The 25,667-nt window shown below is 48.1% G+C and overlaps 1 protein-coding gene across 3 annotated transcripts in view; it reads right to left on the bottom strand.

Moving 5' to 3' along the window:
* Positions 1 to 17,286, bottom strand: part of LOC116988698 (DPY30 domain-containing protein 2-like) — a 195,327-nt gene extending 178,041 nt beyond the window's left edge. The window contains exons 1-3 of one of the 3 annotated variants that reach the window (XM_033045544.1): positions 17,171 to 17,286; positions 16,719 to 16,873; positions 16,406 to 16,525 (exon numbers count right to left, since the gene is read on the bottom strand). In XM_033045544.1, the coding sequence (XP_032901435.1) occupies positions 16,406 to 16,525; positions 16,719 to 16,865 (267 nt within the window). In that variant the 5' untranslated portion in view covers positions 16,866 to 16,873; positions 17,171 to 17,286. The remainder of the gene's footprint in view (positions 1 to 16,405; positions 16,526 to 16,718; positions 16,874 to 17,170) is intronic. The other 2 variants (XM_033045543.1, XM_033045545.1) reach the window with 2 other exon arrangements.
* Positions 17,287 to 25,667: the final 8,381 nt, after the last annotated feature.

Genomic DNA, 25,667 nt, shown 5'->3' with positions numbered 1-25,667 from the left:
CTAATGTTATCTCACTTTTCAAGAAAGGAGCGAGAGAGAAAACGGGAATTACAGACCAGTTAGCCTGACTTCGGTGGTGGGAAAGATGCTGGAGTCAATTATTAAAGAGGTAATAATGGGGTATTTGGATAGCAGTAAAAGGATTAGTCCAAGTCAACATGGATTTATGAAAGAGAAATCATGCTTGACTAATCTTCTGGAATTTTTTGAGGATGTGACAAGTAAAATGGATGAAGGGGTGCCGGTGGCTGTAGTGCATCTGGACTTTCAGAAAGCCTTTGATAAGGTCCTGCACGGGAGACTGGTGACTAAAATTAGAGCACATGGTATTGGGGGTAGGGTGTTGACATGGATAGCAAATTGGATGGCAGACCGGAAGCAAAGAGTAGGAGTGAACGGGTCCTTTTCAGAATGGCAGGCAGTGGCGAGTGGAGTGCTGCATAGCTCGGTGTTGGGGCCGCAACTGTTTACCATATATATTAATATGTATTAATAATGAAAGATTTGGAAGAGGTAATTAGGAGCAACACTAGCAAGTTTGTGGATGACACAAAGCTGGGTGGCAGTGTGAACAGTGAAGAGGATGTTAGGAGGTTGCAGGGTGAACTGGACAGGTTGAGTGAGTGGGCAGATGCTTAGGAGATGCAGTATAATATAGATAAATGTGAGGTTATCCACTTTGGCGGCAAAAACAAGCGGGCAGATTATTATCTCAACGGGGTTATGTTAGGTAAGGGGGAGGTGCAGCGAGACCTGGGCGTCCTTGTAAACCGGTCACTGAAAGTTGGCGTGCAGGTACAGCAGGCAGTGAAGAAAGCTAATGGAAGGTTGGCCTTCAGAACAAGAGGATTTCAGTATAGGAGTAAAGAGGTTCTTCTGCAGTTGTATAGGGCTCTGGTGAGACCACATCAGGAATATTGTGTACAGTTTTGGTCTCCTAATTTGAGGAAGGACATCCTTGTGATTGAGGCAGTGCAGCATCGGCTCACGAGATTGGTTCCTGAGATGGTGGGATTGTCATATGAGGGAGATTGAAAAGACTAGGCTTGTATTCACTGGAGTTTAGAAGGATGAGGGGGTATCTTATAGAAACATATACAATTATAAAGGACTGGACAAGCTAGATGCAGGAAAAATGTTCCCAATGTTGGGCGAGTCCAGAACCAGGGGCCACAGTCTTAGAATAAAGGGTAGGTCATTTAAGACTGCGGTGAGAAAAAACTTTTTCACCCCGAGGGTTGTGAATCCACAGAGGGCAGTTGAGGCCAAGTCATTGGATGGATGTAAGAGAGAGTTAGATAGAGCTCGAGGGACTAGTGGAGTCAAGGGATAGGGGGAGAAGGCAGGCACGGGTTATTGATAAGGGACGATCAGCCATGATCACAATAATAATAATAATAATAATACATTTTATTTGTGGGCGCCTTTCAAAAGTCTCAAGGACACCTTACAAAATTTAACAAGAGTTAAAAAACATATAATAGGAGTAAAATAAATGATAAAGACATCACCAGTACACAAATTAAAGACAATGAATGGCGCCGCTGGCTCGAAGGGCCAAATGGCCTCCTCCTGCACCTATTTTCTATGTTTCTATGTTTCAGCACAAATATTGTCCCATTCCAAAGCTGTACAATTCTATAGTAAGGACTACACAATCAGCGCTGTACAATACTGTACAGCTTAACACAGCACAGATCAGCACAGTACATCACAGCATGGTACAGCAGAGTCCAACACAGGATATAACCATATAACAATTACTGCATGGAAACAGGCCATCTCGGCCCTTCTAGTCCGTGCCGAACACTTACTCTCACCTAGTCCCATCTAACGAGGAGGAGGAGGAGCCATCTTGGTGAACGGCTGCTAGCCAGCAGCCGTCCGTTTTAAATTTGTTTTTTTAATAGTTTTTAGTGAGTCCTGTTTTTGTTTGTAGGGGATATGGTCTTTTTAATGTGGGGGGTAGGTGTAAACGTTATTTCTAGGTCCCTACCTGGTCGGTGTGGCTGCCCGTCGACCCGTCCTCGTGGCCTACCATCGGGCTTGGAGCGCCGTTTCCTGGCGGGGACCGCCCAGCACCTCGGCCTCGGCACAGCGTTGAAGCGCCATCGCGGAGCGGAGCGGGCGACGCCTTGCCTGGGTCGCCGCGCTGGACCGCCGAGAGCAACATCTCCGGGCTGCGGGTCTGCGGAGCGGCGAGGCGGCAGTGCGGAGCGGCGGCGGTGCGGAGAGGCGGCGCCGACTTTTTCATCGGGAGCCTGGGAGCTCCAAACCGGCGCGGCCTTGTCGGCTTCGGCAGCCGCGGGCTCCAACCAGGAAGCGGCCATTCCAGGTGGCCCAGCCGCCGAAAGGACTCTCCCGACGCAAGACCACCCGGTGAGAACAGCCAGGGACATCGGGCCTCCGTAGAGGCAATTGCGGTGGCCTCAATAGGCCTGACTTTGGGGGTCAACATGGGGTGGGGACTGGACTTTGTGCCTTCTCCACTGTGCTATCCACTGTGGGGGGATGATTTTTTTTGTCTAATTGTAGTCCTGTAGGTCTGTGTCCAAGATGGCTGCCGTGAAGAGAGAGTGGACGCTGGCGCGCTTTGGCTGCCGCTGCTCTCTCTTCACACTGTGTTTTTGATTTTCTGTTTTTGGATTGAATTCTGTTTTTAATTTGTGTCTCTGTGATGTCTTTATTACTTGTTATATTCCAATTATATGTTATTCCAATTACTATGTAAGGTGTCCTTGAGATGTCTGAAAGGCACCCATTAAATAAAATTTATAATTATTATTATTATTACCTGCCCTCAAACCTTAACCCTCCATTCCTTTCACATCCATATACCTATCCAATTTATTTTTAAATTCCAACGCTTCCACTGGAAGCTCATTCCACACAGCTACCACTCTCTGTGTAAAGAAGTTCCCCCTCATGTTACCCCTAAACTTTTGTCCCTTAATTCTCAAATCATGTCCTCTTGTTTGAATCTTCCCTACTCTCAATGGAAAAAGCTTATCCACGTCAACTCTGTCTACCCCTCTCATAATTTTTAAGACCTCTATCAAGTCCCCCCTTCACCTTCTGTGCTCCAAAGAATAAATACCTATCTTGTTCAACCTTTCTCTCTAGTTTAGGTGTTGAAACCCAGGCAACATTCTAGTAAATCTCCTCTGCACTCTCTCTATTTTGTTGACTTCTTTCCCATAATTTGGCAAGCAAAATTGTACCCCATACTCCAGAATTGGCCTCACCAATGCCTTGTACAATTTTAACATTACATCCCAACTTCTATACTCAATGCTCTGATTTATAAAGGCCAGCACACCAAAAGCTTTCTTTACCACCCTATCTACAGTACATGAGATTCCACCTTCAGGGAACTATGCACAGTTATCCTGAGATCCCTCTGTTCATCTACATTCCTCAATTTGCTACCATTTACCATGTACATCCTATTTTGATTTGTCCTGCCAAGATGTAGCTCCTCACAATTATCAGCATTAAAATCCATCTGTCATCTATCAGCCCCCTCTTCCAAATGGCCTAAATCTCTCTGTAGACTTTCTACTTCATTATCCACAACACCACCTATCTTATTATCATCTGCATACTTACTAATCCAATTTACTACACCATCATTCAGATCATTGATGTACATGACAAACAACACAGATCCCTGTGGCACCCCACTAGTCACCGGCCTCCAACCTGACAAACAGTTATCCACCATTACTCTCTGGTATCTCCCATTCAGCCACTGTTGAATCCATCTTGCTACTCCTCCATTAGTACCCAACAATTGAACCTTCTTAACCAACTTTCCATGTGAAACCTTGTCAAAGGCCTTACTGAAGTCCATCTAGACAACATCCACTGCTTTACCCTCATGAATTTCCCTAGTAACCTCTTCAAATAATTCAAGAAAATTAGTCAAACATGACCTTCCAGGCACAATTCCAGGATAGCATGGAACCTTTTCCCCAGGGTGGAAATGTCTAAGACTAGAGGGTATTACCCGAGGGAGGTGTTGTGGGGGTGGGGGGGAATCTGTCTATCACTGCCTTAATATGTCCATTACTTCAAAGCCGTCTGTGGCAATGAATTCCACAGGTTCACCACCGTCTGACTGATGAAATTCCTCCTCATCTGTTTCCTGTAGGAACGTCCTTTAATTCTGAGTCGGGTTGCCAAATGTCCAATACCGGTTCATGAGTTGGATGGGGTGCCTCCAGTGCCCTGGTCGAAACACCTCAGCATTTCAAAACACCCACCACCAACCACCATTTGTAGTGCAGCATTTCATAGCAACCACCACCAACCACCATTTGGAATGCAACCTTTCAAAGCAACCACATTTTTATTTTCAAACCACATTAAGGGCACTCACAGTTGAGTAGACATGTGTTCAGTGTTATTCACAGCTCAGTGAGACATGACCCTCTAGTTTCCTCCATCTTGCAGAGACTGACTGAGGCACAACACTTCCGGGTTTTATAGTCCCGCCCCCTCCCACGAGCAGGGGCAGCAGAGATAATCCCAACATTTTTAAAACATTAATAACGCTTTAATTTTTAATCAATGGGAAAAATACTCTTGTCCTAAGCAGCATAGGGGGACTGAGTAAGATGGCCAAAAATCACAGCCGTAAGTGCCAGCTTTTTTTCAAAAATCATGAAACAGAAAAAATGGTTAAGATCAGTATTTTAGTAATATAGATACACACATGAATAAATAAACAGATCAAGTGCAAATAAACAGATAATGGGCTATTAATGTTCAGAGTTTTGTATGAGATGCGTTTAATAGCCTGATGGCTGTGGGGATGCAGCTATTTCTGAACCTGGACGTTGCAGTCTTCAGGCTCCTGTACCTACCTGAGTGTGTGGCCAGGATGGTGTGGGTCCTTGATGATGCTGCCAGCCTTTTTGCAGAGACTGTGATAGATCCCCTCGATGGTAGGGAGGTCAGAGCCGATGATGGACTGGGCAGCGTTTATTACGTTTTGCAGTCTTTTCCGCTCCTGGACACTCAAGTTGCCGAACCAAGCCACGAGGCAACCGGTCAGCATGCTCTCTACTGTGCACCTGTAGAAGTTAGAGAGAGTCCTCCTTGACATTCCGACTCTCCGTAATCTTCTCAGGAAGTAGAGGCGCTGATGTGCTTTCTTTATAATTGCATCAGTGTTCTTGGACCAGGAAAGATCTTCAGAGATGTGCACACCCAAGAACCAAGAACCAAGAACACCCAGGAATTTGAAGCTCTTGAACTTTTCCACCATCGACCGGTTGATATAAACAGGACTGTGGGTCCCCATCCTACAACTTCCAAAGTCCACAATCAGTTCCATGGTTTTGCTGGTGTTGAGGGCAAGGTGGCACGATTTGATCAGTCGGTCGATCTCTCTTCTATACTCTGACTCGTCCCCATCAGTGATACATCCCACAACAGTGGTGTCGTCAGCGAACTTGATGATGGTGTTCGCACTATGACTGGCTACACAGTCATGAGTATAGAGTGAGTACAGCAGGGGGCTGAGCACGCAGCCTTGAGGTGCTCCCGTGCTGATTGTTATCGAGGCTGACACATTTCCACCAATACGAACAGACTGTGGTCTGTGAATGAGGAAGTCGAGGATCCAATTGCAGAGGGATGCGCAGAGACCCAGTTCTGCGAGTTTGGTAACCAGCTTGGAGGGGATGTTTGTATTAAATGCCAAGGTGTAATCAATGAATAACAGCCTGACATATGAGTTTTTGTTGTCCAATTGGTCCAGAGCGGAGTGGAGAGCCAGCGAGATCGCATCCACCGTTGATCTGTTGTGGCGGTAAGCAAACTGCAGTGGGTCCAGGTTTTTGTCGAGGTAGGAGTTGATTTGTGCCATGATCAACCTCACAAACCACTTCATCACCACCGGCGTTAGTGGCACTGGTCGATAGTCATTGAGGCACGTCACCTTGCTCTTCTTTGGCACTGGTATAATTGATGCCCTTTTAAAGCAGGTGGGAACCTCAGACCTCAGAAGTGAGAGGTTGAAAATGTCCGTAAAAACTCCAGCCAGTTGGTCTACACAGGTTTTTAGAACACGACTGGATATACCATCAGGTCCAGGTGCTTTTCGAGGGTTCACCCCTCTGAAGGATTTCCTGAAGTCAGCCTCTGTGATTGTGACTGAAATACCATCACAGCGAATGGGGGCTCGGGAAGGCACATCAGTATTCTCCCTATCAAAGCGTGCGTAAAACGTATTGAGCTCGTCAGGGAGTGATGTTTCACTGACATTCGAGCTGCCTCCTGATTTCACCTCCTGATTGCATTCAGGCCCCGCCACAACTGCGGAACATCTGTCTCAACCTCCAGTTTGGAGTAGAAGTCACTTTTGGCCTTTTAGATGGCCTTACCAAGGTTGTATCTGGACTTCTTGTAGACCACTGTATCATCAGAAGAGTGCGGATCTCAAAGTTCATCCAAGACTTCTGATTGGGAAACACTCGGAAGGTTTTTGTAGGGATGCAGTCCTCCACGCATTTCTTTATGAAGTTTGTAACGACTGTGGCGTATTCGATCAGTTCCATTCCCGAGTCCCTGAACATTGCCCAGTCTACAGACTCCAAACAATCCTGGAAGAAGCAGTATGGTCGGATTTACCGAAGTGAGGGTGAGGGATAGAGCGATAGGTATTTTTAATGGTGGTGCAGCAGTGGTAGTGCTAGTGAGGACAGGAACAGGGAGATAGGGGATCTGAATGTGTGGCTGAGGGGCTGGAGCAGGGAGCAAGGATTGAGATTTATCGACCACTGGGATCTCTTCTGGGGTAGGGGTGACCTGTACAAAAGGGATGGATTACACCTTAACCGGAGGGGGACCGACATTCTGGCAGGCAGGTTTGCTAGGGCTACACGTGTGGGTTTAAACTAAATAGTGGGGGAGGAGGGATTGACAAATTGGGAGAATAAAGATGGCGTTGAGGAGGAAATGACTGGAGGAAAAATTACAAAAGTTTGTCGAATTAATAGGAAGGAAAGCTCGAGAAGGGACAACAGAGTAAGGTCAGGGCCAATTGCGAGTGGTGCGAGGGGGAAAGCGAATACATAGAAACATAGAAAATAGGAGTAGGCCATTCGTCCCTTCGAGCTTGCACCGACATTCAATATCCGACATCCAACTCAGTATCCTGTACCTGCCTTCTCTCCATACCCCCTGATCCCTTTAGCCACATGGGCCACATCTAACTCGATCTTAAATATAGCCAATGAACTGGCCTCAATTACTTTCTGTGGCAGAGAATTCCACAGATTCACCACTCTCTGTGTGAATTTTCTTTTAATCATCTCGGTCCTAAAAGACTTTCCCCCTATCCTTAAACGGTGACCACTTGTTCTGGACTTCCGCAACATCGGGAACAATTTTCTTGCATCTAGCCTGTCCAACCCCTTAAGAATTTTGTAAGTTTCTATAAGATCACCCCTCAATCTTCTAAACTCCAGTAAGTACAAGCCTACTGTCTCCGTGATCCCAACTATATCATAATCATTAATAGCTATCTGCACATTCAACTCATCCACCTTATTATGAATGCTCCTTGCATTGAGACACAGCGCCATCAGGCTTGTTTTTACAACACTCGTACCCCTAATACAATTATGTTGAAAAGTGGCCCTTTGTGATTTTTGCCCTGGATTTGTCTGCCTGCCACTTTTACATTACACTTTGCTACCTATTGCTTCAACCCTCATTTTACACCGCTCTGTCTCTCTGCTCATGCTCCCATCCCCCTGCCACATTAGTTTAAATCCTCCCGGACAGCACTAGCAAACACTCCCTCAAGGACATTGGTTCCATTCCAGCCCAGGTGCAGACCGTCCTGTTTGTACTTTTCAACATAATTGTATAAGGGGTAAGAAACACTAAGGGGCAGAAAACGCTAGTGGGAATTGTGTACAGGCCATTTCTGGCTAATTTGTACGCTTCATCTTTTGTTTTGATACTATCCCTGATTTCTCTTGTTATCCACAGATGCACTACCTTCCCTGATTTATTCCTTTGCCAAACTGGGATGAACAATTGTTGTAGTTCATCCATGCAGTCTTTAAATGCCTTCCATTGCATATCTACCGTCAACCCTTTAAGAATGAATTGCCAGTCTATCTTGGCCAATTCACGTCTCATACCCTCAAAGTTACCTTTCTTTAAGTTCAGAACCATTGTTTCTGAATTAACAATGTCACTCTCCATCCTAATGAAGAACTCAACTATATTATGGTCACTCTTGCCCAAGGGGGCACGCACAACAAGACAGCTAACTAACCCTTCCTCATTACTCAATACCCAGTCTAGAATAGCCTGCTCTCTCGTTGGTTCTTCTACATGTTGGTTTAGAAAACTATCCCGCATACATTCCAAGAAATCCTCTTCCTCAGCACTCCTGCCAATTTGATTCACCCAATCTATATGTAGATTGAAGTCACCCATTATAACTGTTTTACCTTTGTTGCACGCATTTCTAATTTCCTGTTTGATGCCATCCCCAACTTCACTACTACTGTTAGGTGGCCTGTACACAACTCCCACTAGCGTTTTCTGTCCCTTAGTGTTTCGCAGCTCTACCCATATCGATTCCACATCCTCCAAGCTAATGTCCTTCCTTTCCATTCCGTTAATCTCCTCTCTAATCAGCAACGCTACCCCACCTCCTTTTCTTTTCTGTCTATCCCTCCTGAATATTGAATATCCCTGGATGTTCAGCTCCCAGGCTTGGTCACCCTGGAGCCATGTCTCCGTGATCACAACTATATCATAGTCATTAATAGCTATGTGCACATTCAACTCATCCACATTATTACGAATGCTCCTTGCATTGAGACACAAAGCCTTCAGGCTTGTTTTTACAACGCTCTTATCTATCTATATTACTAAAAGTCTTCTATATTACTTAAAGTCTGATCTTGACCGGTTTTGCCCATCTGTGCTGCGATTTCCGAGAGAACGCCGCCACCTACGGCCGTCATTTTTGGCCACCTTGCTCAGAGCCCCCCTCCGCCATATGTGTGCCGAGGATTTTTCCCGTCGATGAAAAATGACAGAGATATTAATGTTTTTACAAAATTCCCCATTCTCTCTGCTGCTCCTGCTGGTGGGAGGGGGGAGGGACTATAAAACCAGGAAGTGGTATGTCCCAATCAGTCTCTACAAGATGGAGTCTGAGCTCTGAATGACTGAACAAATGTCTACACAGCTGTGAGTAAGTACCCTTAATTTGGTTTGAAAATGAAAATATGGTTATGGTTAGTTTGAAGGAAAAAAGCACTGCCTGCAAACAGTTGTTTGGGGGGTTTGGGTTGAAATAAAAAGGCATTCTCTCTCTCTCTCTCTCTCCCCTCCTGTCTCTCCCCACCTCTCTCTCTTTCTCTCTCTCACTCTCCCCCCTGTCTCTCTCCCCTCCTCTCTCTCCCCACCTCTCCCTCCCACCCCCCACCCTCTCCCCCCTCTCCTCTCTCTCCACCCTCTCCTCTATCTCCCCCCTCTCCTCTCTCCCCCCCTCCTCTCTCCCCCCCCCTCTCCTCTCATCTCTCCCCTCCTCTCCCCCCTCTCCTCTCTCTCCACCTCTCCTCTCCCCCCCCTCTCCTCTCTTCCCCCATCTCTCCACTTCCCCACTCTCCTCTCCTCCCTCCCCCCTCTCCTCTCCCCCCTCTCTCCTCACTCCCCCCTCCTTTCTCCCCTCTCCCCCTCTCCTCCCTTCCCCCTCCTATCTCACCTCTACTCTCTACCCACTCCACTCTCCTCCCCCTCTCCTCTCCACGCCTCTCTCTCTCCCTGTCCCTCTCTCTTTCTCTCTTCACTCTCCCTCTCTCTCACTCCCTTTCTCCCCCCTATTCCTCTCTCTCTCTCCCCTCCTCTCTCTCCCCACCTCTCCCTCCCACCCCTCCCCCTCTCCCCCCCCCCTCCTCTCTCTCCCCCTCTCCTCTCTCCCCCCTCTCCTCTCTCCCCTCCTCTCCTCTCCCCCCCTTTCCTCTCTCCTCCCTCTCTCCCCCCTCTCTCCCCCCTCTTTCCTCTCTCCTCCCTCTCTCCCCCCCTCTCCTTTCCTCTTACCCCCTCTCCTCTCCCCCCTCTACTCTCCCCACCTCTCCTCTCCCCCCTCTCCTCTCTTCCCCATCTCTCCACTACCCCCCTCTCCTCTCCCCCTCTCCTCTTGCCCCCCTCTCCTCTCTCCCCCGCTCCTCTCCCCCCCTCTCTTCTCTCCCCTCTCCTCTCTCCCCACCCCCCTCGCCTCTCCCCCCCCCCTCCTCTCCCATCTCCTCTCTCCCCTCTCCTCTCTCCCCATCCCCCTCCTCTTCCCCCTCTCCTCTCCCTACCGCTCTCCTCTCACCCGTCTCCTCCCCCCTCTCCTCTCCTACTCCTCTCCCCCCCTCTCCCCTCCCCACTCTCTCCTCCCCCCCTCCTCTCCAACTCTCCTCGACCCCCCTCATCATCCCCCCTCTCCTCTCTCCTTTCCTCTCCCCCTCTCCTCTCTCCCCTCTCCTTCTCCCCCCTTCTCCCTCTCCCCCGCCTCTCCTCTACTACCACCTCCTTCTCCTCTCGCCCCTAATCCTCTCTCCTCTCCTCTCCCCCTCTCCTCTCCCCCTCTCCTCTCCTCTCCCCCCTCTCTCCCCTCTTTTTCTCCCCCTCCTCCCCTCCATCCCCTCCCCGCCATCCCTCCCCTAAACCCCCATCCCCTACCCCCTTCCCTCCACCCTCCCACCCCCTCCCTGCTCCCCACCTCTCCCCTCACCCCCCTCTCAGCGCCCCTCTCTCTCCCACTCACTCTCACCCTCTCTCTCACCTCCCCTCTCTCTCTGTCTCTGCCCCTTCTCTCTCTGCCCTCACTCTCTACCACCCCCCCCCCTCTCTCTAGATGTGACTGCAAGTTGGGGGCTATGTGTCAGTAGATAGGGAGGTTATGGGGTAAAAGGAGCAAATTAATAATATTAATATAATATCAAGGGGGGTAATTAGCGTGAGTGCGGGGGGGTAGTTAGTGTGTGTGATGCTGCATGCCGCTTTCCCCCCCCCCCCACAACCGCATGTTAGGGGGACAGATCCAACGGATCTGCACTTTATCAAGTCCCTTATCCAATTATATTGAAAACTGGCCCTTTTTGATTTTTGCCTGGATTTGTCTGCCTGCCACTTTTACTTTTCAACTTGCTACCTGTTGCGTCTACCCCCATTTTACACCCCTCTGTCTCTCTGCTCACACATTTAAGAACCCCACCCCCTCTTATTCTCTGTTTAATATTGTTTTCTTCTTTCCCCCTACATGTTGGGTCTGAGTGCTTCCCTCCTCTGCCTCCTGCCTCACACACTGTCTACTAGATTTCTCTATTTGAGTCCCTCCCCCCAACCGTTCTAGTTTAAAGTCTCCCCAGTAGCCTTCGCAAATATCCCTGCCAGGATATTGGTCCCCCTCGGGTTCAAATGCAACCCATCCTTTCTGTACAGGTCCCACCTTCCACAAAAGAGGTCCCAATGATCCAGAAACTTGAATCATTGCCCTCTGCACCAGTCCTTCAGCCACGCATTTATCCTCCACCTCGCTCCATTCCTACTCTCATTGTCGCATGGCACAGGCAGTAATCCCGAGATTGTTACCTTTGCGGTCCTTCTCCTTAACACTCCTCCTAACTCCCTAAATTCTTCTTTCAGGACCTGGTGCATGGGTAGTAACATAGAAACATAGAAAATAGGTGCAGGAGTAGGCCATTCGGCCCTTCGAGCCTGCACCGCCATTCAATATGATCATGGCTGATCATCCAATTCAGTATCCTGTACCTGCCTTCTCTCCATACCCCCTGATCCCTTTAGCCACAAGGGCCACATCTAACTCCCTCTTAAATATAGCCAACGAACTGGCCTCAACTACCTTCTGTGGCAGAGAATTCCAGAGATTCACCACTCTCTGTGTGAAAAATGTTTTCCTCATCTCGGTCCTAAAAGATTTCCCCCTTATCCTTAAACTGTGACCCCTTGTTCTGGACTTCCCCAACATCGGAAACAATCTTCCTGCATCTAGCCTGTCCAACCCCTTAAGAATTTTGTAAGTTTCTATAAGATCCCCCCTCAATCTTCTAAATTCTAGCGAGTACAAACCGAGTCTATCCAGTCTTTCTTCATATGAAAGTCCTGACATCCCAGGAATCAGTCTGGTGAACCTTCTCTGTACTCCCTCTATGGCAAGAATGTCTTTCCTCGGATTAGGAGACCAAAACTGTACGCAATGCTCCAGGTGTGGTCTCACCAAGACCCTGTACAACTGCAGTAGAATGCTTCTATACTGAAATCCTTTTGCTATGAATGCTAACATACCATTCGCCTTCTTCACTGCCTGCTGCACCTGCATGCCTACTTTTAATGACTGGTGTACCATGACACCCAGGACTCGTTGCATCTCCCTCTTTCCTAATCGGCCACCATTCAGATAATAGTCTACTTTCCTGTTTTTGCCACCATAGTGGATAACCTCACATTTATCCACATTATACTGCATCTGCCATGCATTTGCACTCACCTAGCCTATCCAATTCACCTTGCAGCCTCCTAGCATCCTCCTCACAGCTAACACTGCCCCCCAGCTTCGTGTCATCCGCAAACTTGGAGATGTTGCTTTCAATTCCCTCGTCCAAATCATTAATATATATCGTAAATAGCTGTGGTCCCAGCACTGAGCCTTGCGGTACCTCACTAGTCACTGCCTGCCATTGTGAAAAGGACCCGTTTACTCCTACTCTTTGCTTCCTGTCTGCCAGACAGTTCTCTATCCACATCAATACTGAACCCCCAATACCATGTGCTTTAAGTTTGTATACTAATCTCTTATGTGGGACCTTGTCGAAAGCCGTCTGAAAGTCCAGATATAACACATCCACCGGTTCTCCCTTATCCACTCTACTAGTTACATCCTCGAAAAATTCTATAAGATTCGTCAGACATGATTTACCTTTCATAAATCCATGCTGACTTTGTTCAATGATTTCACCACTTTCCAAATGTGCTGCTATCCCATCTTTAATAACTGATTCTAGCAGTTTCCCCACTACCGACGTTAGACTAACTGGTCTGTAATTCCCCGTTTTCTCTCTCCCTCCCTTTTTAAAAAGTGGGGTTACATTAGCTACCCTCCAATCCTCAGGAACTACTCCAGAATCTAAAGAGTTTTGAAAAATTATCACTAATGCATCCACTATTTCTGGGGCTACTTCCTTAAGTACTCTGGGATGCAGCCTATCTGGCCCTGGGGATTTATCGGCCTTTAATCCATTCAATTTACCTAACACCACTTCCCGGCTAACCTGGATTTCACTCAGTTCCTCCATCTCATCTGACCCCTGGTCCCCTGCTATTTCCGGCAGATTATTTATGTCTTCGTTAGTGAAGACAGAACCAAAGTAGTTATTCAATTGGTCTGCCATGTCCTTGTTCCCCATGATCAATTCACCTGTTTCTGACTGCAAGGGACCTACATTTGTTTTAACTAATCTTTTTCTCTTCACATATCTAGGACAACTTTAGATGGATCAGAGCCAAACGCAGGCAGGTGGGAAGAGTGTAGATGGGACATGTTCGTTGGCGTGGGTGATTTGGGCTGAGGGGCTGTTTCCACACATTAAGACTCTATGACTATATGACCCTTTGACAATTCATCCACACATCCTAGTATGTAGGATGGTGCCAGTCTACGGGGTGATCGCTGGTCAACACAGTTTACAATTTTTACCTAAACCAATTATCCGACAAACCTCCACATCTTTGGAGTGTGGGAAGAAATCGGATGTGGGATCTTGTACATTACAAGGAGTGACATTTCCAGGAATGGTGTTTCTGATAAGCAAAAGCTGTGTCTCTGGGAACTTCAGTAAGGTGTCAGCCGACTACAGAGCAATGTAAAGCTCCTGTCCCACGATGCAAGTTTACACAAAAGCTCTCCCAAGTTTAAAAAAAAAAATCAAACTCGTGGTAAGTACGTAGAATGTACGTAGCTGGTACGTCGGAGCTCATGGATGTCTCTTAGCGGCTCGTAATGCTAAAGGCAGGTACTCGGGAAGCACGGTAACTCATGAAGTTCTTTCAACACTGTGAAAAATTTCCAAGCGTTAAAAAAATACTTGTGATGAAGTACCACGAGTTTGATTTTTTTTTAAACTCAGGAAAGCTCTTGGGTAAACTCGCATCATGGCATAGGGGCTTAACTCCTGCGGCTTTCACCCTGGATAGCTGTATTCAAAGGTCATCAATCATTCAGTGAGGATAAGGAAGCTTGTTTTTCAGCAGTGTCTTCTGTGATCTGTTCCGTAAAAGTGTTAGTCCAATGTCTCTCGTCTGTGTCTCGTCATGTTCAGTCTTCAGTCCTTTAGTAAGAGTTCCATAGTTTCTTTGTTTTGTTAGGTACGATGTGTTCAGTTTTTAGTTAAGGTGTGCAGATATTTTATGGCTTTGCTCTGATGCTGTACGACCGTTTGCTTGAATAAAAAGTTTTAAAACGCCACTACTGGACTTAGTATATTATTGACAATCAGTGATCCTACATCAGAGCCCCCGGAGAAATCCCACACGGTCCCACAGGGAGAACGTATAAACTGGAACCTAGGCCTCTGGCGCTCTGCTACTATATGGTCTATATGGAGATGGCCTCTATCGAACACGTGCTGGTCGTGTTTGCAGGCCGGTCGTGAAGTATCCGGACTATGTTTGACTTTCCACCAGTCTGTCATCGGTGGTGATATTTGCTTTGCTTAGTTATGGGTATACATCGTTATTGATTCTTTAAGAGGGGGGATGTAGATTAAGTGGTTCATGCTACGAGTCACGCATATGTAGTTATGCCCATTAGCTTGTTAGCTGCTGCATTCAGTTGGTCTTCAAGTGAACTCTTAAGTAAACTATATCATCTGACATGGTGTGAGGCCACTGTTATTATAAGGACTACAAATCGACACCGCCCTATTCCTTTCACAATTTTGTACACCTCTATAAGGTCACGCGTCATAAGGCAACTGAACCATTCTACCAACAACTAGAGAGCAGTCCTGAGCTACTATCTACCTCATTGGAGGCAGTTGGACAATCTTTGATCAGAATTTACTGGACTTTATCTTGCACTACACGTCATTCACATTCCCTTTATCCTGTATCTCTTTCAGCTGACTGGTTAGCACGCAACAAAAAACTTTTCACTGTGACAATAAACTAAACTGAAAACTTATTCAAACTCATGCTTCTGAGTTCCAAGGAATAAATACCAAGATTTCCCTACCCCAGAGGTTAAAGACTCTGTGTCTACCCAATCTATTCCTCTCATGGTTTAGTACACCTCAATTAGTCTGATGAAAGTCCTCGACACTAAACGTCACCCATTCTTTCTCTCGAGATGCTGCCTGTCCTGCTGAGTTACTCCAGAATTTTGTACAAGTACAATGACAACCTGGAGATGCAGACAGGTGCACCACTCCCCCTCCTACTCCCATCATCCTCCCTCCCTAGCCCACTCCCCCTGCCCCACCGCTTCCTTCCTCTCCCCTTGTTCCCCACCTCTCTCCCCCCCCCCCTTCCCTCACTGACGCCATCTCTCCCCCCCCCCCCCCACCTCCTCTAGTTACCCCCTCTCTGGTTGTCCCCCAATCTCACCTTCCACTCCCCTCCCTGAACTAACCCTGTGCTCCCCACCCCCGCTCCAGCATCCTGTGTTGCCAGCATCCTGGCAACATCCTCGTAAATCTTCTCTGCACCCTTTCCAGCTTGACAATATCTTTCCTATAACATGATGACAAAGATCTAAATGTGGACTCACCAATGCTTTATATAACTGAAATGTGACCTTCCAACTTCAAAATACTCTGACTGATGAAGGCCAATGTGCTGAAAGCCTTTTTTAATATACACTATCTACCTTGAAGGCACTAACACGGAACTATGTACCTGCACTCCTAGACCCCTCTGCTCTACAACACGCCCCAGAGCCCAACCATTCACTCTGTAGGTCTCGTGCAACTTATACTGCTCAAAATGCAACACCTCACATTTCACTGTATTCCATCAAACATTCCTCAGCCCACCTGCCCAACCGACTTAGATCCAAAAGGTAGTAGAGTGAGAAAGGAAGAGAGGTGTGGCCCTCGAGTCCTGGCAACATTATTGTATATCCAGGCACCATCCTCGGGTTGGTGGGGAGCGGTGGAGATGGAGGGGTAGGGCTGTGTAGGGGAGGGGCTGCCGAGGGAGGATCATAAGTGATAGGAGCAGAATTAGGCTATTCGGCCCATCATCTACTCTGCCATTCAATAATGGCTGATCTATCTCACTCTCCTAACTGCATTCTGCTGCCTTCTTCCCATAACCCATGACACCCATACTAATCAAGGAGGGGGAAGGAAAGGCCACTTACCAGCTTGGCCGCGTACAGCTGTTCGATCTGCACCAGTTCCTCGTCGAGCTGCTCCTGGATGACCCGCTCCTTCAGGTAGGCATCTATCTCCATGCCCATTTCAGCCTCTGCCTCCTTGTCCTGGAACGGGGGAAGCACAGGGTTAGTTCAGTGAGGGGGGGGGGGGTGAGATCGGGGTACAACTAGAGAGGGGGTAACTGGGGGGAGAGGAGTTGGGGGAAGGTGGGGAACAAGGGGAGAGGAAGGAAGGGGTGGGGAAGGGGGAGTTGGCTAGGGAGGGAGGACGGTAGGAGTAGGAGGGGGAGTGGTGTACCTGTCTCTGTATATCCAAGTTGTTATTGTACTTGTACAGCCAGTGGGCCAGGTAGTCGATGGGGTCCAGGGGCCGCCGCTCAGCCACCTCCGCCAGCCCCTCCGCCAGCCCCGAGCCCAGCACATCCCGCAGGTAGTTGGAGTCCATGCTGGTCCCTGGTGGCGAGGGGAAGGGGGGGAGAGAGAGGGTTAGAGGGGGAGAGAGAGAGGGTAGAGGGGGAGCGAGTGGAGGGGAGGGGGGGGGGGGGGATAGAGAGAGAGAGAGAGAGAGAGTGTGAAAGGTAGATAGAGAAAGAGAGAAAGGAAGTGGTGGGGAGAGAGAGAGAGAGGACGGAAAACATGGAGAGAAGGGAGACAGGGAGGGAAGTGAGGGGAAAGGAGAGAGAGAGAGATGGTGAGCGTGAGGGAGGTGACGGTAGAGTTTGTGGGTGACGGGGAGGGGTAGGGAGGCGCTCACTCCCTCTGGTCACCGGTTGCTATGGGGAACGCGACCGCACCGCCGGAAGTGGCGGTAACTAGGGGTGGGGAGAAGTACGTCATCGAGTGCGCATGACGCTACTCCAGACGCGTCATCACATGTCGGTCACGCCTCCCAGGCCTCTCTCATTAAAGTTCCGCGAAAAGATCTTTGTATCTCATCACGAGTCAGCAGGTGCGGCTCCCCCCCCCACGCCTCACGCTCCGCCCCCGAAGCTGTGCCCCGCCCCCACGCCTCAGGCTCCGCCCCCGAAGCTGTGCCCCGCCCCCACGCCTCAGGCTCCGCCCCCGAAGCTGTGCCCCGCCCCCACGCCTCAGGCTCCGCCCCCGAAGCTGTGTCCCCCCCAGGTACACAAAATTGCTGGGGAAACTCAGCGGGTGCAGCAGCATCTATGGAGCGAAGGAAATAGGCGACGTTTCGGGCCGAAACCCTTCTTCAGACGTCTGAAGGGTTTCGGCCCGAAACGTCGCCTATTTCCTTCGCTCCATAGATGCTGCTGCACCCGCTGAGTTTCCCCAGCAATTTTGTGTACCTTCGATATTCCAGCATCTGCAGTTCCCTTTTGAACACTGTGTCCCCCCCCCCACGCTGGCTCCGCCCTCGACGCTGGCTCCGCCCCCGAAGCTGGCTCCGCCCCATGTGACTACGTCACGCTAAACAGGTCGTGCCCCTTGGTTCTTGGTTTCTTGGTCCTCCAAAATATTCCAAATGGAACTTAAACTGGAGGTGGTGAAGGGAGGGCTTAAGCCAGAAAGGGTTATTCGGAAGAAAGAGCTACTTTAAATGTAGTTGCATCTGGTTGGGTAACTATAGTTGGGTGGAGATTACTCGATGCTTTAATTGTGTGGGGGAAGAACGGATTGCTGTATACATCTGTCTTTGTAGTTGGGTTCACAAATTGGATCGAATGCCCTCGTCTGCTCCTAATTGGTTTGGGTTTGGTGTAGGTCTTGTAGTCTATGTCGAGCTGACCATTTTGTAAAAACAGGTCAAACGGTGAGCTTCACGTCTGTCTTGGCGAGGGTTCCACCCCAGAGAATTCAGAAGTTTGGTGACACTCGCTTCTCTCGCATAGGTGTTAGTAACAAATCGAGCTGCCTGTCTTTGGACACGTTCGATGGAAGAATTTTTTTTTTTTGTGTATGGGTCCCATGCTGCAACTGCGTAGTCCAAATGAGGTCTAACGAGGGTGAAATATAGCTTCTCCTTGACAGAAGTTGAACAATGATGAAAGTTGCGCCTCAGAAAGTTTAGGACACCTGTTGCTTTCACCGTTGTATGATGAGTCTGACCATTGCAACGCAGATCATTCTGCAATTTGATGCCAAGATACTTGGTTTGTTTGGATTCTTCAAGGGTGGTACCAAGTATATTGTAAGATGTTTTGCCTGGTTCCTCTTTCTGGTGACACGCATAGTTTCACATTTGGAAGGGTTGAATTGCATGCCCCATTGTTGTGACCACTCAACCATAGTATCGAGATCATTTTGGAGAGCATCTTCATCATCAGCTGACTTAATTATATAACCATATAACAATTACAGCACGGAAACAGGCCATCTCGACCCCTCTAGTCCGTGCCGAACACATAATCTCCCCTAGTCCCATATACCTGCGCTCAGACCATAACCCTCCATTCCTTTCCCATCCATATAACTATCCAATTTATTTTTAAATGATAAAAACGAACCTGCCTCCACCACCTTCACTGGAAGCTCATTCCACACAGCTACCACTCTCTGAGTAAAGAAGTTCCCCCTCATGTTACCCCTAAACTTCAGTCCCTTAATTCTCAAGTCATGTCCCCTTGTTTGAATCTTCCCTCCTCTCAGTGGGAAAAGCTTTTCCACGTCAACTCTGTCTATCCCTCTCATCATTTTAAAAACCTCTATCAAGTCCCCCCTTAACCTTCTGCGCTCCAAAGAATAAAGCCCTAACTTGTTCAACCTTTCTCTGTAACTTAGTTGCTGAAACCCAGGCAACATTCTAGTAAATCTCCTCTGTACTCTCTCTAATTGGACGGTACAGCAAACAATCATCAGCGAAAAGTCTGGTCGTACTTTTTCATGGATTTCATTTATGTAAAGCAAAAATAGGTGTGGGCCGAGTACTGTGCCCTGTGGTGTACCACTCAACACTGGATGCCAATTGGTGCTCTTTCCGTTCACACACACACGCTGAAGCCCCCCTACCTGTTGTAGCGTCACTCGGCGCCAGCCCCGCCCCCAGCCTCATGTCCCACGTCACCAGATCAACCATTATCTATCTAACAGGGCTGCCAGCATTGGGTGGGAGTTGGGGGTGCGACATCGCGAGAGACCAAGCCCGAGGGAACGTAGCAACCAGGGGCGGGGGGGGGGGGAGGAGGGTGTGGGGTGGGGGGCGAGGGGGGGTATGGGAGGGGGTGTGCGGGCGGGGTGGGGGGGTGAGGGGAGGTGTGGGGTGGGGGGGTGGTTGTTGTATGTGACGGCTATTGGGGTGAAAGGTGATGACTAGGGGGACTCTGCCCTTGTTATGAGTGGGGGGATGGGGAGAGAGAGCAGTGTTACGGGGTATGGAAGAGACCCTTGTGAGAGCCTCATCCTGTGAGCAGATGCGGCATAGACTGAAGAAATATGAGTAGGGGATGGAGTCCTTTAAGAGTAGTCTAGATAGCCATGGGAGTCAGTGGGTTTATCGTGGATGTCGGTCAGAAGTCTATCACCTGCGATGGAGATAGTGTGGTCAAGAAATGGTGTCGGATTTGGTCCAGGTGTATTTGAGTGCCGGATGGAAGTTAGTGGTGAAGCGGATGAAGTCAGTCAGTTGTGTATGGGTGCAGGAGGTAGCACCAAAGCAATCGTCGATGTAACGGAGGTAGAGGTCGGGGATGGGGTCCTGGTATGCCTCGAACAAGGATTTAAAAAAATAAAAAATGTAATAATTTTATTTATTAAAAGTACAGTACAAGCCACATATATCTTATTTCATTTATTGTACCACTTCATTTTTTAAGCTTTAAAGAGAGAGAGAGAAATAAAGAAAGTAAAGAAAGTGAGAGAGAGTCATGATAATGTGAAAGAGTGATCAAAAAGAAAAACCCATTAAACAAAGAGATTGGGAAAAAAGTTAAGAAATAGGCCATAGAAAAGAAAGAAAGAAAAAGAAACACAAGCTCTATTATGAAAACCACGCAAAAAGGGATATACCAACTTACCAGATCCTGACACCATTTCTTTTTTAAAGTACTGTTGCACCTTATACTTGTAGTAAGTCGATAAATGCAGACCACGTCTTTTGGAAGTGGTCTACTTTGCCTGCAAGAAGGAGTCTCATATCTCCCAACATATTTGAAATCCACATATTTATTGTTGGTATAGGTGCGTTTTTCCAGAATTTAAGTATAAGCTTTTTTCCCGTTATTAACCCGTAATTAATAGATTATTTTGAAACACATTTAGTTCAGGGCTACCTTCCATTGTTCCAAAGATAATCCATTCTGCTTTTGGTATCAATATTATTTTAAAGAATTTTGTGAAGATTTCAAAAATGTCAGTCCAGAATTTTTAAATTTTTATACAAAAAACAAATGAGTGTGCTATAGTAGCTTCTTGAGATCGGCATTTATCACAAATAGGTGAGACGTTAGGAAAAAGTTTACTTATTTTAGTTTACTAATTAGAGTGTGTCTTACGTTAACCGAGCATTTATGCACATATAGTAAATGTTTATTCCACCTCTCTTTTGAAATTTTTATAGCTAGTTCTCTTTCCCAGTCTCTTCTAGTACGTCGAACAAGGATTGTTGTCGGTACGTCGAACAAGGATTGTTCAATGTACCGACAAAGAGGCAGGCTTAGCTGGGGCCCCTGCGCATGCCCATAGCTACGCCTTGTATTTGGAAGAAATGGGAGGAGTCAAACGAGAAGTTATTGAGGGTAAGGACCAACTCCGCTAGGTGGAGGAGAGTGTCAGTGGCCGGGTATAGGTTGCTTCTCTGGTCGAGGAAGAACTGGAGGGCTTTAACCATATAACAATTACAGCACGGAAACAGGCCATCTCGGCCCTACAAGTCCGCGCCGAACAATTTTTGAGACCATCCAGGTAGGGGATGGAGGTGTAGAGTGACTGGACGTCCATGGTGAAGATGAGGGGATGGGGGCCTAGAGAATGGAATGTGCGGAGACAACGGAGAGTGTCTGAGGTGTCTTGAACATAGGTAGGGAGGGACTCCTCCTCCTCCTCCTCCTCCTCCTCCTGGATGTAGTCAAGGTATGTGAAAATAGGTTCGGTAGGGCACGAATAGGCAGAGACAATGGGTCTACCAGGACAGTCAGGTTTGTGGATTTTGGGGAGAAGGTAAAATCGGGCCGTGTGGGGCTGGGGAACGATGAGGTTGGAGGCTCGGGGGGGGCAGGGAGCCAGAGTGGATTAAGTCAGTGATGGTGCTAGAGATAATGGCCTGGTGCTCATCTTTGGGGTCATGGTCCAGGGGTAAGTAGGAGGAGGTGACCGAGAGTTGGAGAGATCAACGCGCCAGACTACCACGGCACCTCCCTTGTCGGCGGGTTTGATCACCCAGTCTGGGTTGTTGCGGAGTGAGTCAGTGGCTGTACGTTCAGTGGGGGAGAGATTGGAGTGAGACAGGAGAGTGGAGAAGTTGAGGCAGTTGATGTCGCGACGGCAGTTTTGGATAAAAAGTTCTAAAGCCGGAAGACCGCGAGGGGGGTCCTCGAGGAGGGGGTTCATTGGAGATGGGAAAAGGGATTATCAATAGGGGCGAGGACTCCTTCCCATGGAAGAACCCGTGAGGTGGTGTTTCCCTGTGTGGTGGAATTTGCCCCTGTGTTGGAGTTTGCCCGTGTGGTGGAGCTTGTCCGTGTGGAGTTTGTCCATATGGCGTTTGTCCGTGTGGTGGAGTTTGCCCGTTTGGTGGAGTTTGTCCATGTGGTGGAGTTAGTCCGTGCGTAGTTTGCCCGTGTGGTGGGGTTTGTCCGTGTGGAGTTTGTCCGTGTGGTGAAGTTTGTCCGTGTGGACTTTGTCCGTGTGGTGAAGTTTGTCTGTGTGGACTTTGTCCGTGTGGTGGACTTTGTCCGTGTGGTGGAGTTTGTCCGTGCGGTGGAGTTTGTCAGTGTGGTGGAGTTTGTCCGTGTGGACTTTGTCCGTGTGGTGAAGTTTGTCTGTGTGGACTTTGTCCGTGTGGTGGACTTTGTCCGTGTGGTGGACTTTGTCCGTGCGGTGGAGTTTGTCCGTGCGGTGGAGATTGTCTGTGTGGTGGAGCTTGCCCGTGTGGAGTCAGTCCATGTTGTGGAATTTGTCCGTGTGGTGGAGTTTCTCCGTGTGGAGTTTACCCGCGTGGAGAAGTTTGCCCGTGAGTTGGTGTTACTCCGTGTGGTGGAGTTTGTCCGTGTGGTGGAGTTTGCCCGTGTGGTGAAGTTTGCCCGTGTGGTGGAGTTTGTCCTTGTAGAGTTTGTCCGTGTGGAGGAGTTTGTCCGTGTGGCGTTTGTCCGTGTGGAGTTGGTCCGTGTGGAATTTGCCCATGTGGTGGAGTTTGTCCGTGTGGTGATGTTTGTCCTTGTGGGGGAGTTGGCCAATGTGGTGCAGTTTGTCAGTGTTTAGTTTGTCCGAGTGGAGTTTGTCCGTGCGGGGTTTGGCCGTGTGGTGGAATATGCCCGTGAAGTGTTGTTTCCCTGTGTGGTGGAGTTTGTCGTGTGATGCAGTTTGTCAGTGTGGAGTTTGTCCCTGTGGAGTTTGCCCATGGTGGAGTTTGCCCGTGTGGTGGAATTTGCCCGTGTGGTGGAGTTTGCCCGTGTGGTAGAGTTGGTCCATGTGGAGTTTGTCCGTGTGGTGGAGTTTGCCCATGTGGTGGAGTTTGTCCGTGTGGTGGAGTTTGTCCGTGTGAAGGTTGTCCGTGTGGAGTTTGTCCGTGTGATGCAGTTTGTCCGTGTGGAGTGTGTCCCTGTGGAGTTTGTCCGTGTGGTGGAGTTTGTCCATGTGGTGGAGTTTGCCCGTTTGGTGGAATTTGCTCGTGTGGTGGAGTTTGCCCGTGTGGTGGAGTTTGTCCGTGTGGTTGAGTTTCTCCGTGTGGAGTTTGCCCGTGTGGGGGAGTTTGCCCGTGTGGGGGTGTTTGCCCGTATGGTGGAGTTTGCCCGTGTGATGGAGTTTGTCCGTGCGGAGTTTGTCCGTGTGGTTTTGGTCCGTGTGGAGTTTGTCCGTGTGGTGGAGTTTGGCCGTGTGGTGGAGTTTGAGCGTGTGGAGTTTGTCCGTGTGGAAATTGTCCGTGTGGAGTTTGCCTGTGTGATGGAGTTTGTCCGTGTGGTGTAGTTTGTCCGTGTGGTGCAGTTTGTCATTGTCGGTGAGTTGGCCCGTGTGGTGGAGTTTGTCCGTGTGGAGTTTCTCCATGTGGAGTTTGTCCGTGTGGAGTTTGTCAGTGTGGAATTTGCCCAGGTAGAGTTTGTCCCTGTGGTGGAGTTTGTCCGTGTAGTGGAGTTTGTCCATGTGGTGAAGTTTGTCCATGTGGACTTTGTCCGTGTCGTGGAGTTTGTCCGTGTCGAGTTTGTCCATGTGGAGTTTGCCCGTGTGGATTTTGTCCATGTGGTGCAGATTGTCTGTGTGGTGGAGTTTGTCCGTGTAGTGGAGTTCGTCCATGTGGAGTTTGTCCATAACCATATAACAATTACAGCACGGAAACAGGCCATCTCGACCCTTCTAGTCCGTGCCGAACACGTATTCTCCCCTAGTCCCATATACCTGCGCTCAGACCATAACCCTCCATTCCTTTCCCGTCCATATAACTATCCAATTTATTTTTAAATGATAAAAACAAACCTGCCTCCACCACCTTCACTGGAAGCTCATTCCACACAGCCACCACTCTCTGAGTAAAGAAGTTCCCCCTCATGTTACCCCTAAACTTCAGTCCCTTAATTCTCAAGTCATGTCCCCTTGTTTGAAACTTCCCTACTCTCAGTGGGAAAAGCTTATCCACGTCAACTCTGTCTAACCCTCTCATCATTTTAAAGACCTCTATCAAGTCCCCCCTTAACCTTCTGCGCTCCAAAGAATAAAGCCCTAACTTGTTCAACCTTTCTCTGTAGCTTAGTTGCTGAAACCCAGGCAACATTCTAATAAATCTCCTCTGTACTCTCTCTATTTTGTTGACATCCTTCCTATAATTAGGGGACCAAAATTGTACACCATACTCCAGAATTGGCCTCACCAATGCCTTGTACAATTTTAACATTACATCCCAACTTCTATACTCAATGCTCTGATTTATAAAGGCCAGCACACCAAAAGCTTTCTTTACCACCCTATCTACATGAGATTCCACTTTCAGGGAACTGTGCACAGTTATTCCCAGATCCCTCTGTTCACCTGCATTCTTCAATTCCCTACCATTTACCATGTACGTCCTATTTTGATTTGTCCTGCCAAGATGTAGCACCTCACACTTATCAGCATTAAACTCCATCTGCCATCTTTCAGCCCACTCTTCCAACTGGCATAAATCTCTCTGTAGACTTTGAAAATCTACTTCATTATCCACAACCCCACCTATCTTAGTATCATCTGCATACTTACTAATCCAATTTACCACACCATCATCCACATCATTGATGTACATGACAAACAACAGTGGACCCAACACAGATCCCTGTGGCACCCCACTAGTCACTGGCCTCCAACCTGACAAACAACCATCCACCATTACTCTCTGGCATCCCCCATTCAGCCACTGTTGAATCCATCTTGCTACTCCACCATTAATACCCAACCATTGAACATTCTTAACCAACCTTCCATGAGGAACCTTGTCAAAGGCCTTACTGAAGTCCATATATACAACATCCACTGCTTTACCCTCATCAATTTCCCGAGTAACCTCTTCAAAAAATTCAAGAAGATTAGTCAAACATGACCTTCCAGGCACAAATCCATGTTGACTGTTCCTAATCAGACCTTGTTTATCCAGATGCTTATATATATTATCTCTAAGTATCCTTTCCATTAATTTGCCCACCACTGACGTTAAACTAACAGGACTATAATTGCTAGGTTTACTCTTAGACCCCTTTTTAAACAATGGAACAACATGCGCAATACGCCAATCCTCCGGCACTATTCCCGTTTCTAATGACATTTGAAATATTTCTGTCATAGCCCCTGCTATTTCTACACTAACTTCCCTCAATGTCCTAGGGAATATCCTGTCCGGACCTGGAGACTTATCCACTTTTATATTTCTCAAAAGTGTCAGTACTTCCTCTTCTTTGAATCTCATAGTTTCCATAGCTACTCTACTTGTTTCCCTTACCTCACATAATTCAATATCCTTCTCCTTGGTGAATACCGAAGAAAAGAAATTGTTCAATATCTCCCTCATCTCTTTTGGCTCTGCAGATAGCTGTCCACTCTGACTCTCTAATGGACCAATTTTATCCCTCGTTATCCTTTTGCTATTAATATAGCTGTAGAAACCCTTTGGGTTTAC

The sequence above is a fragment of the Amblyraja radiata genome, chromosome 28, assembly GCF_010909765.2.
Source record: "Amblyraja radiata isolate CabotCenter1 chromosome 28, sAmbRad1.1.pri, whole genome shotgun sequence".
Classification (NCBI taxonomy): domain Eukaryota; kingdom Metazoa; phylum Chordata; class Chondrichthyes; order Rajiformes; family Rajidae; genus Amblyraja; species Amblyraja radiata.
Note: the sequence above shows the minus strand (reverse complement) of the source record. Positions and strands in the feature narration are given on the sequence as shown.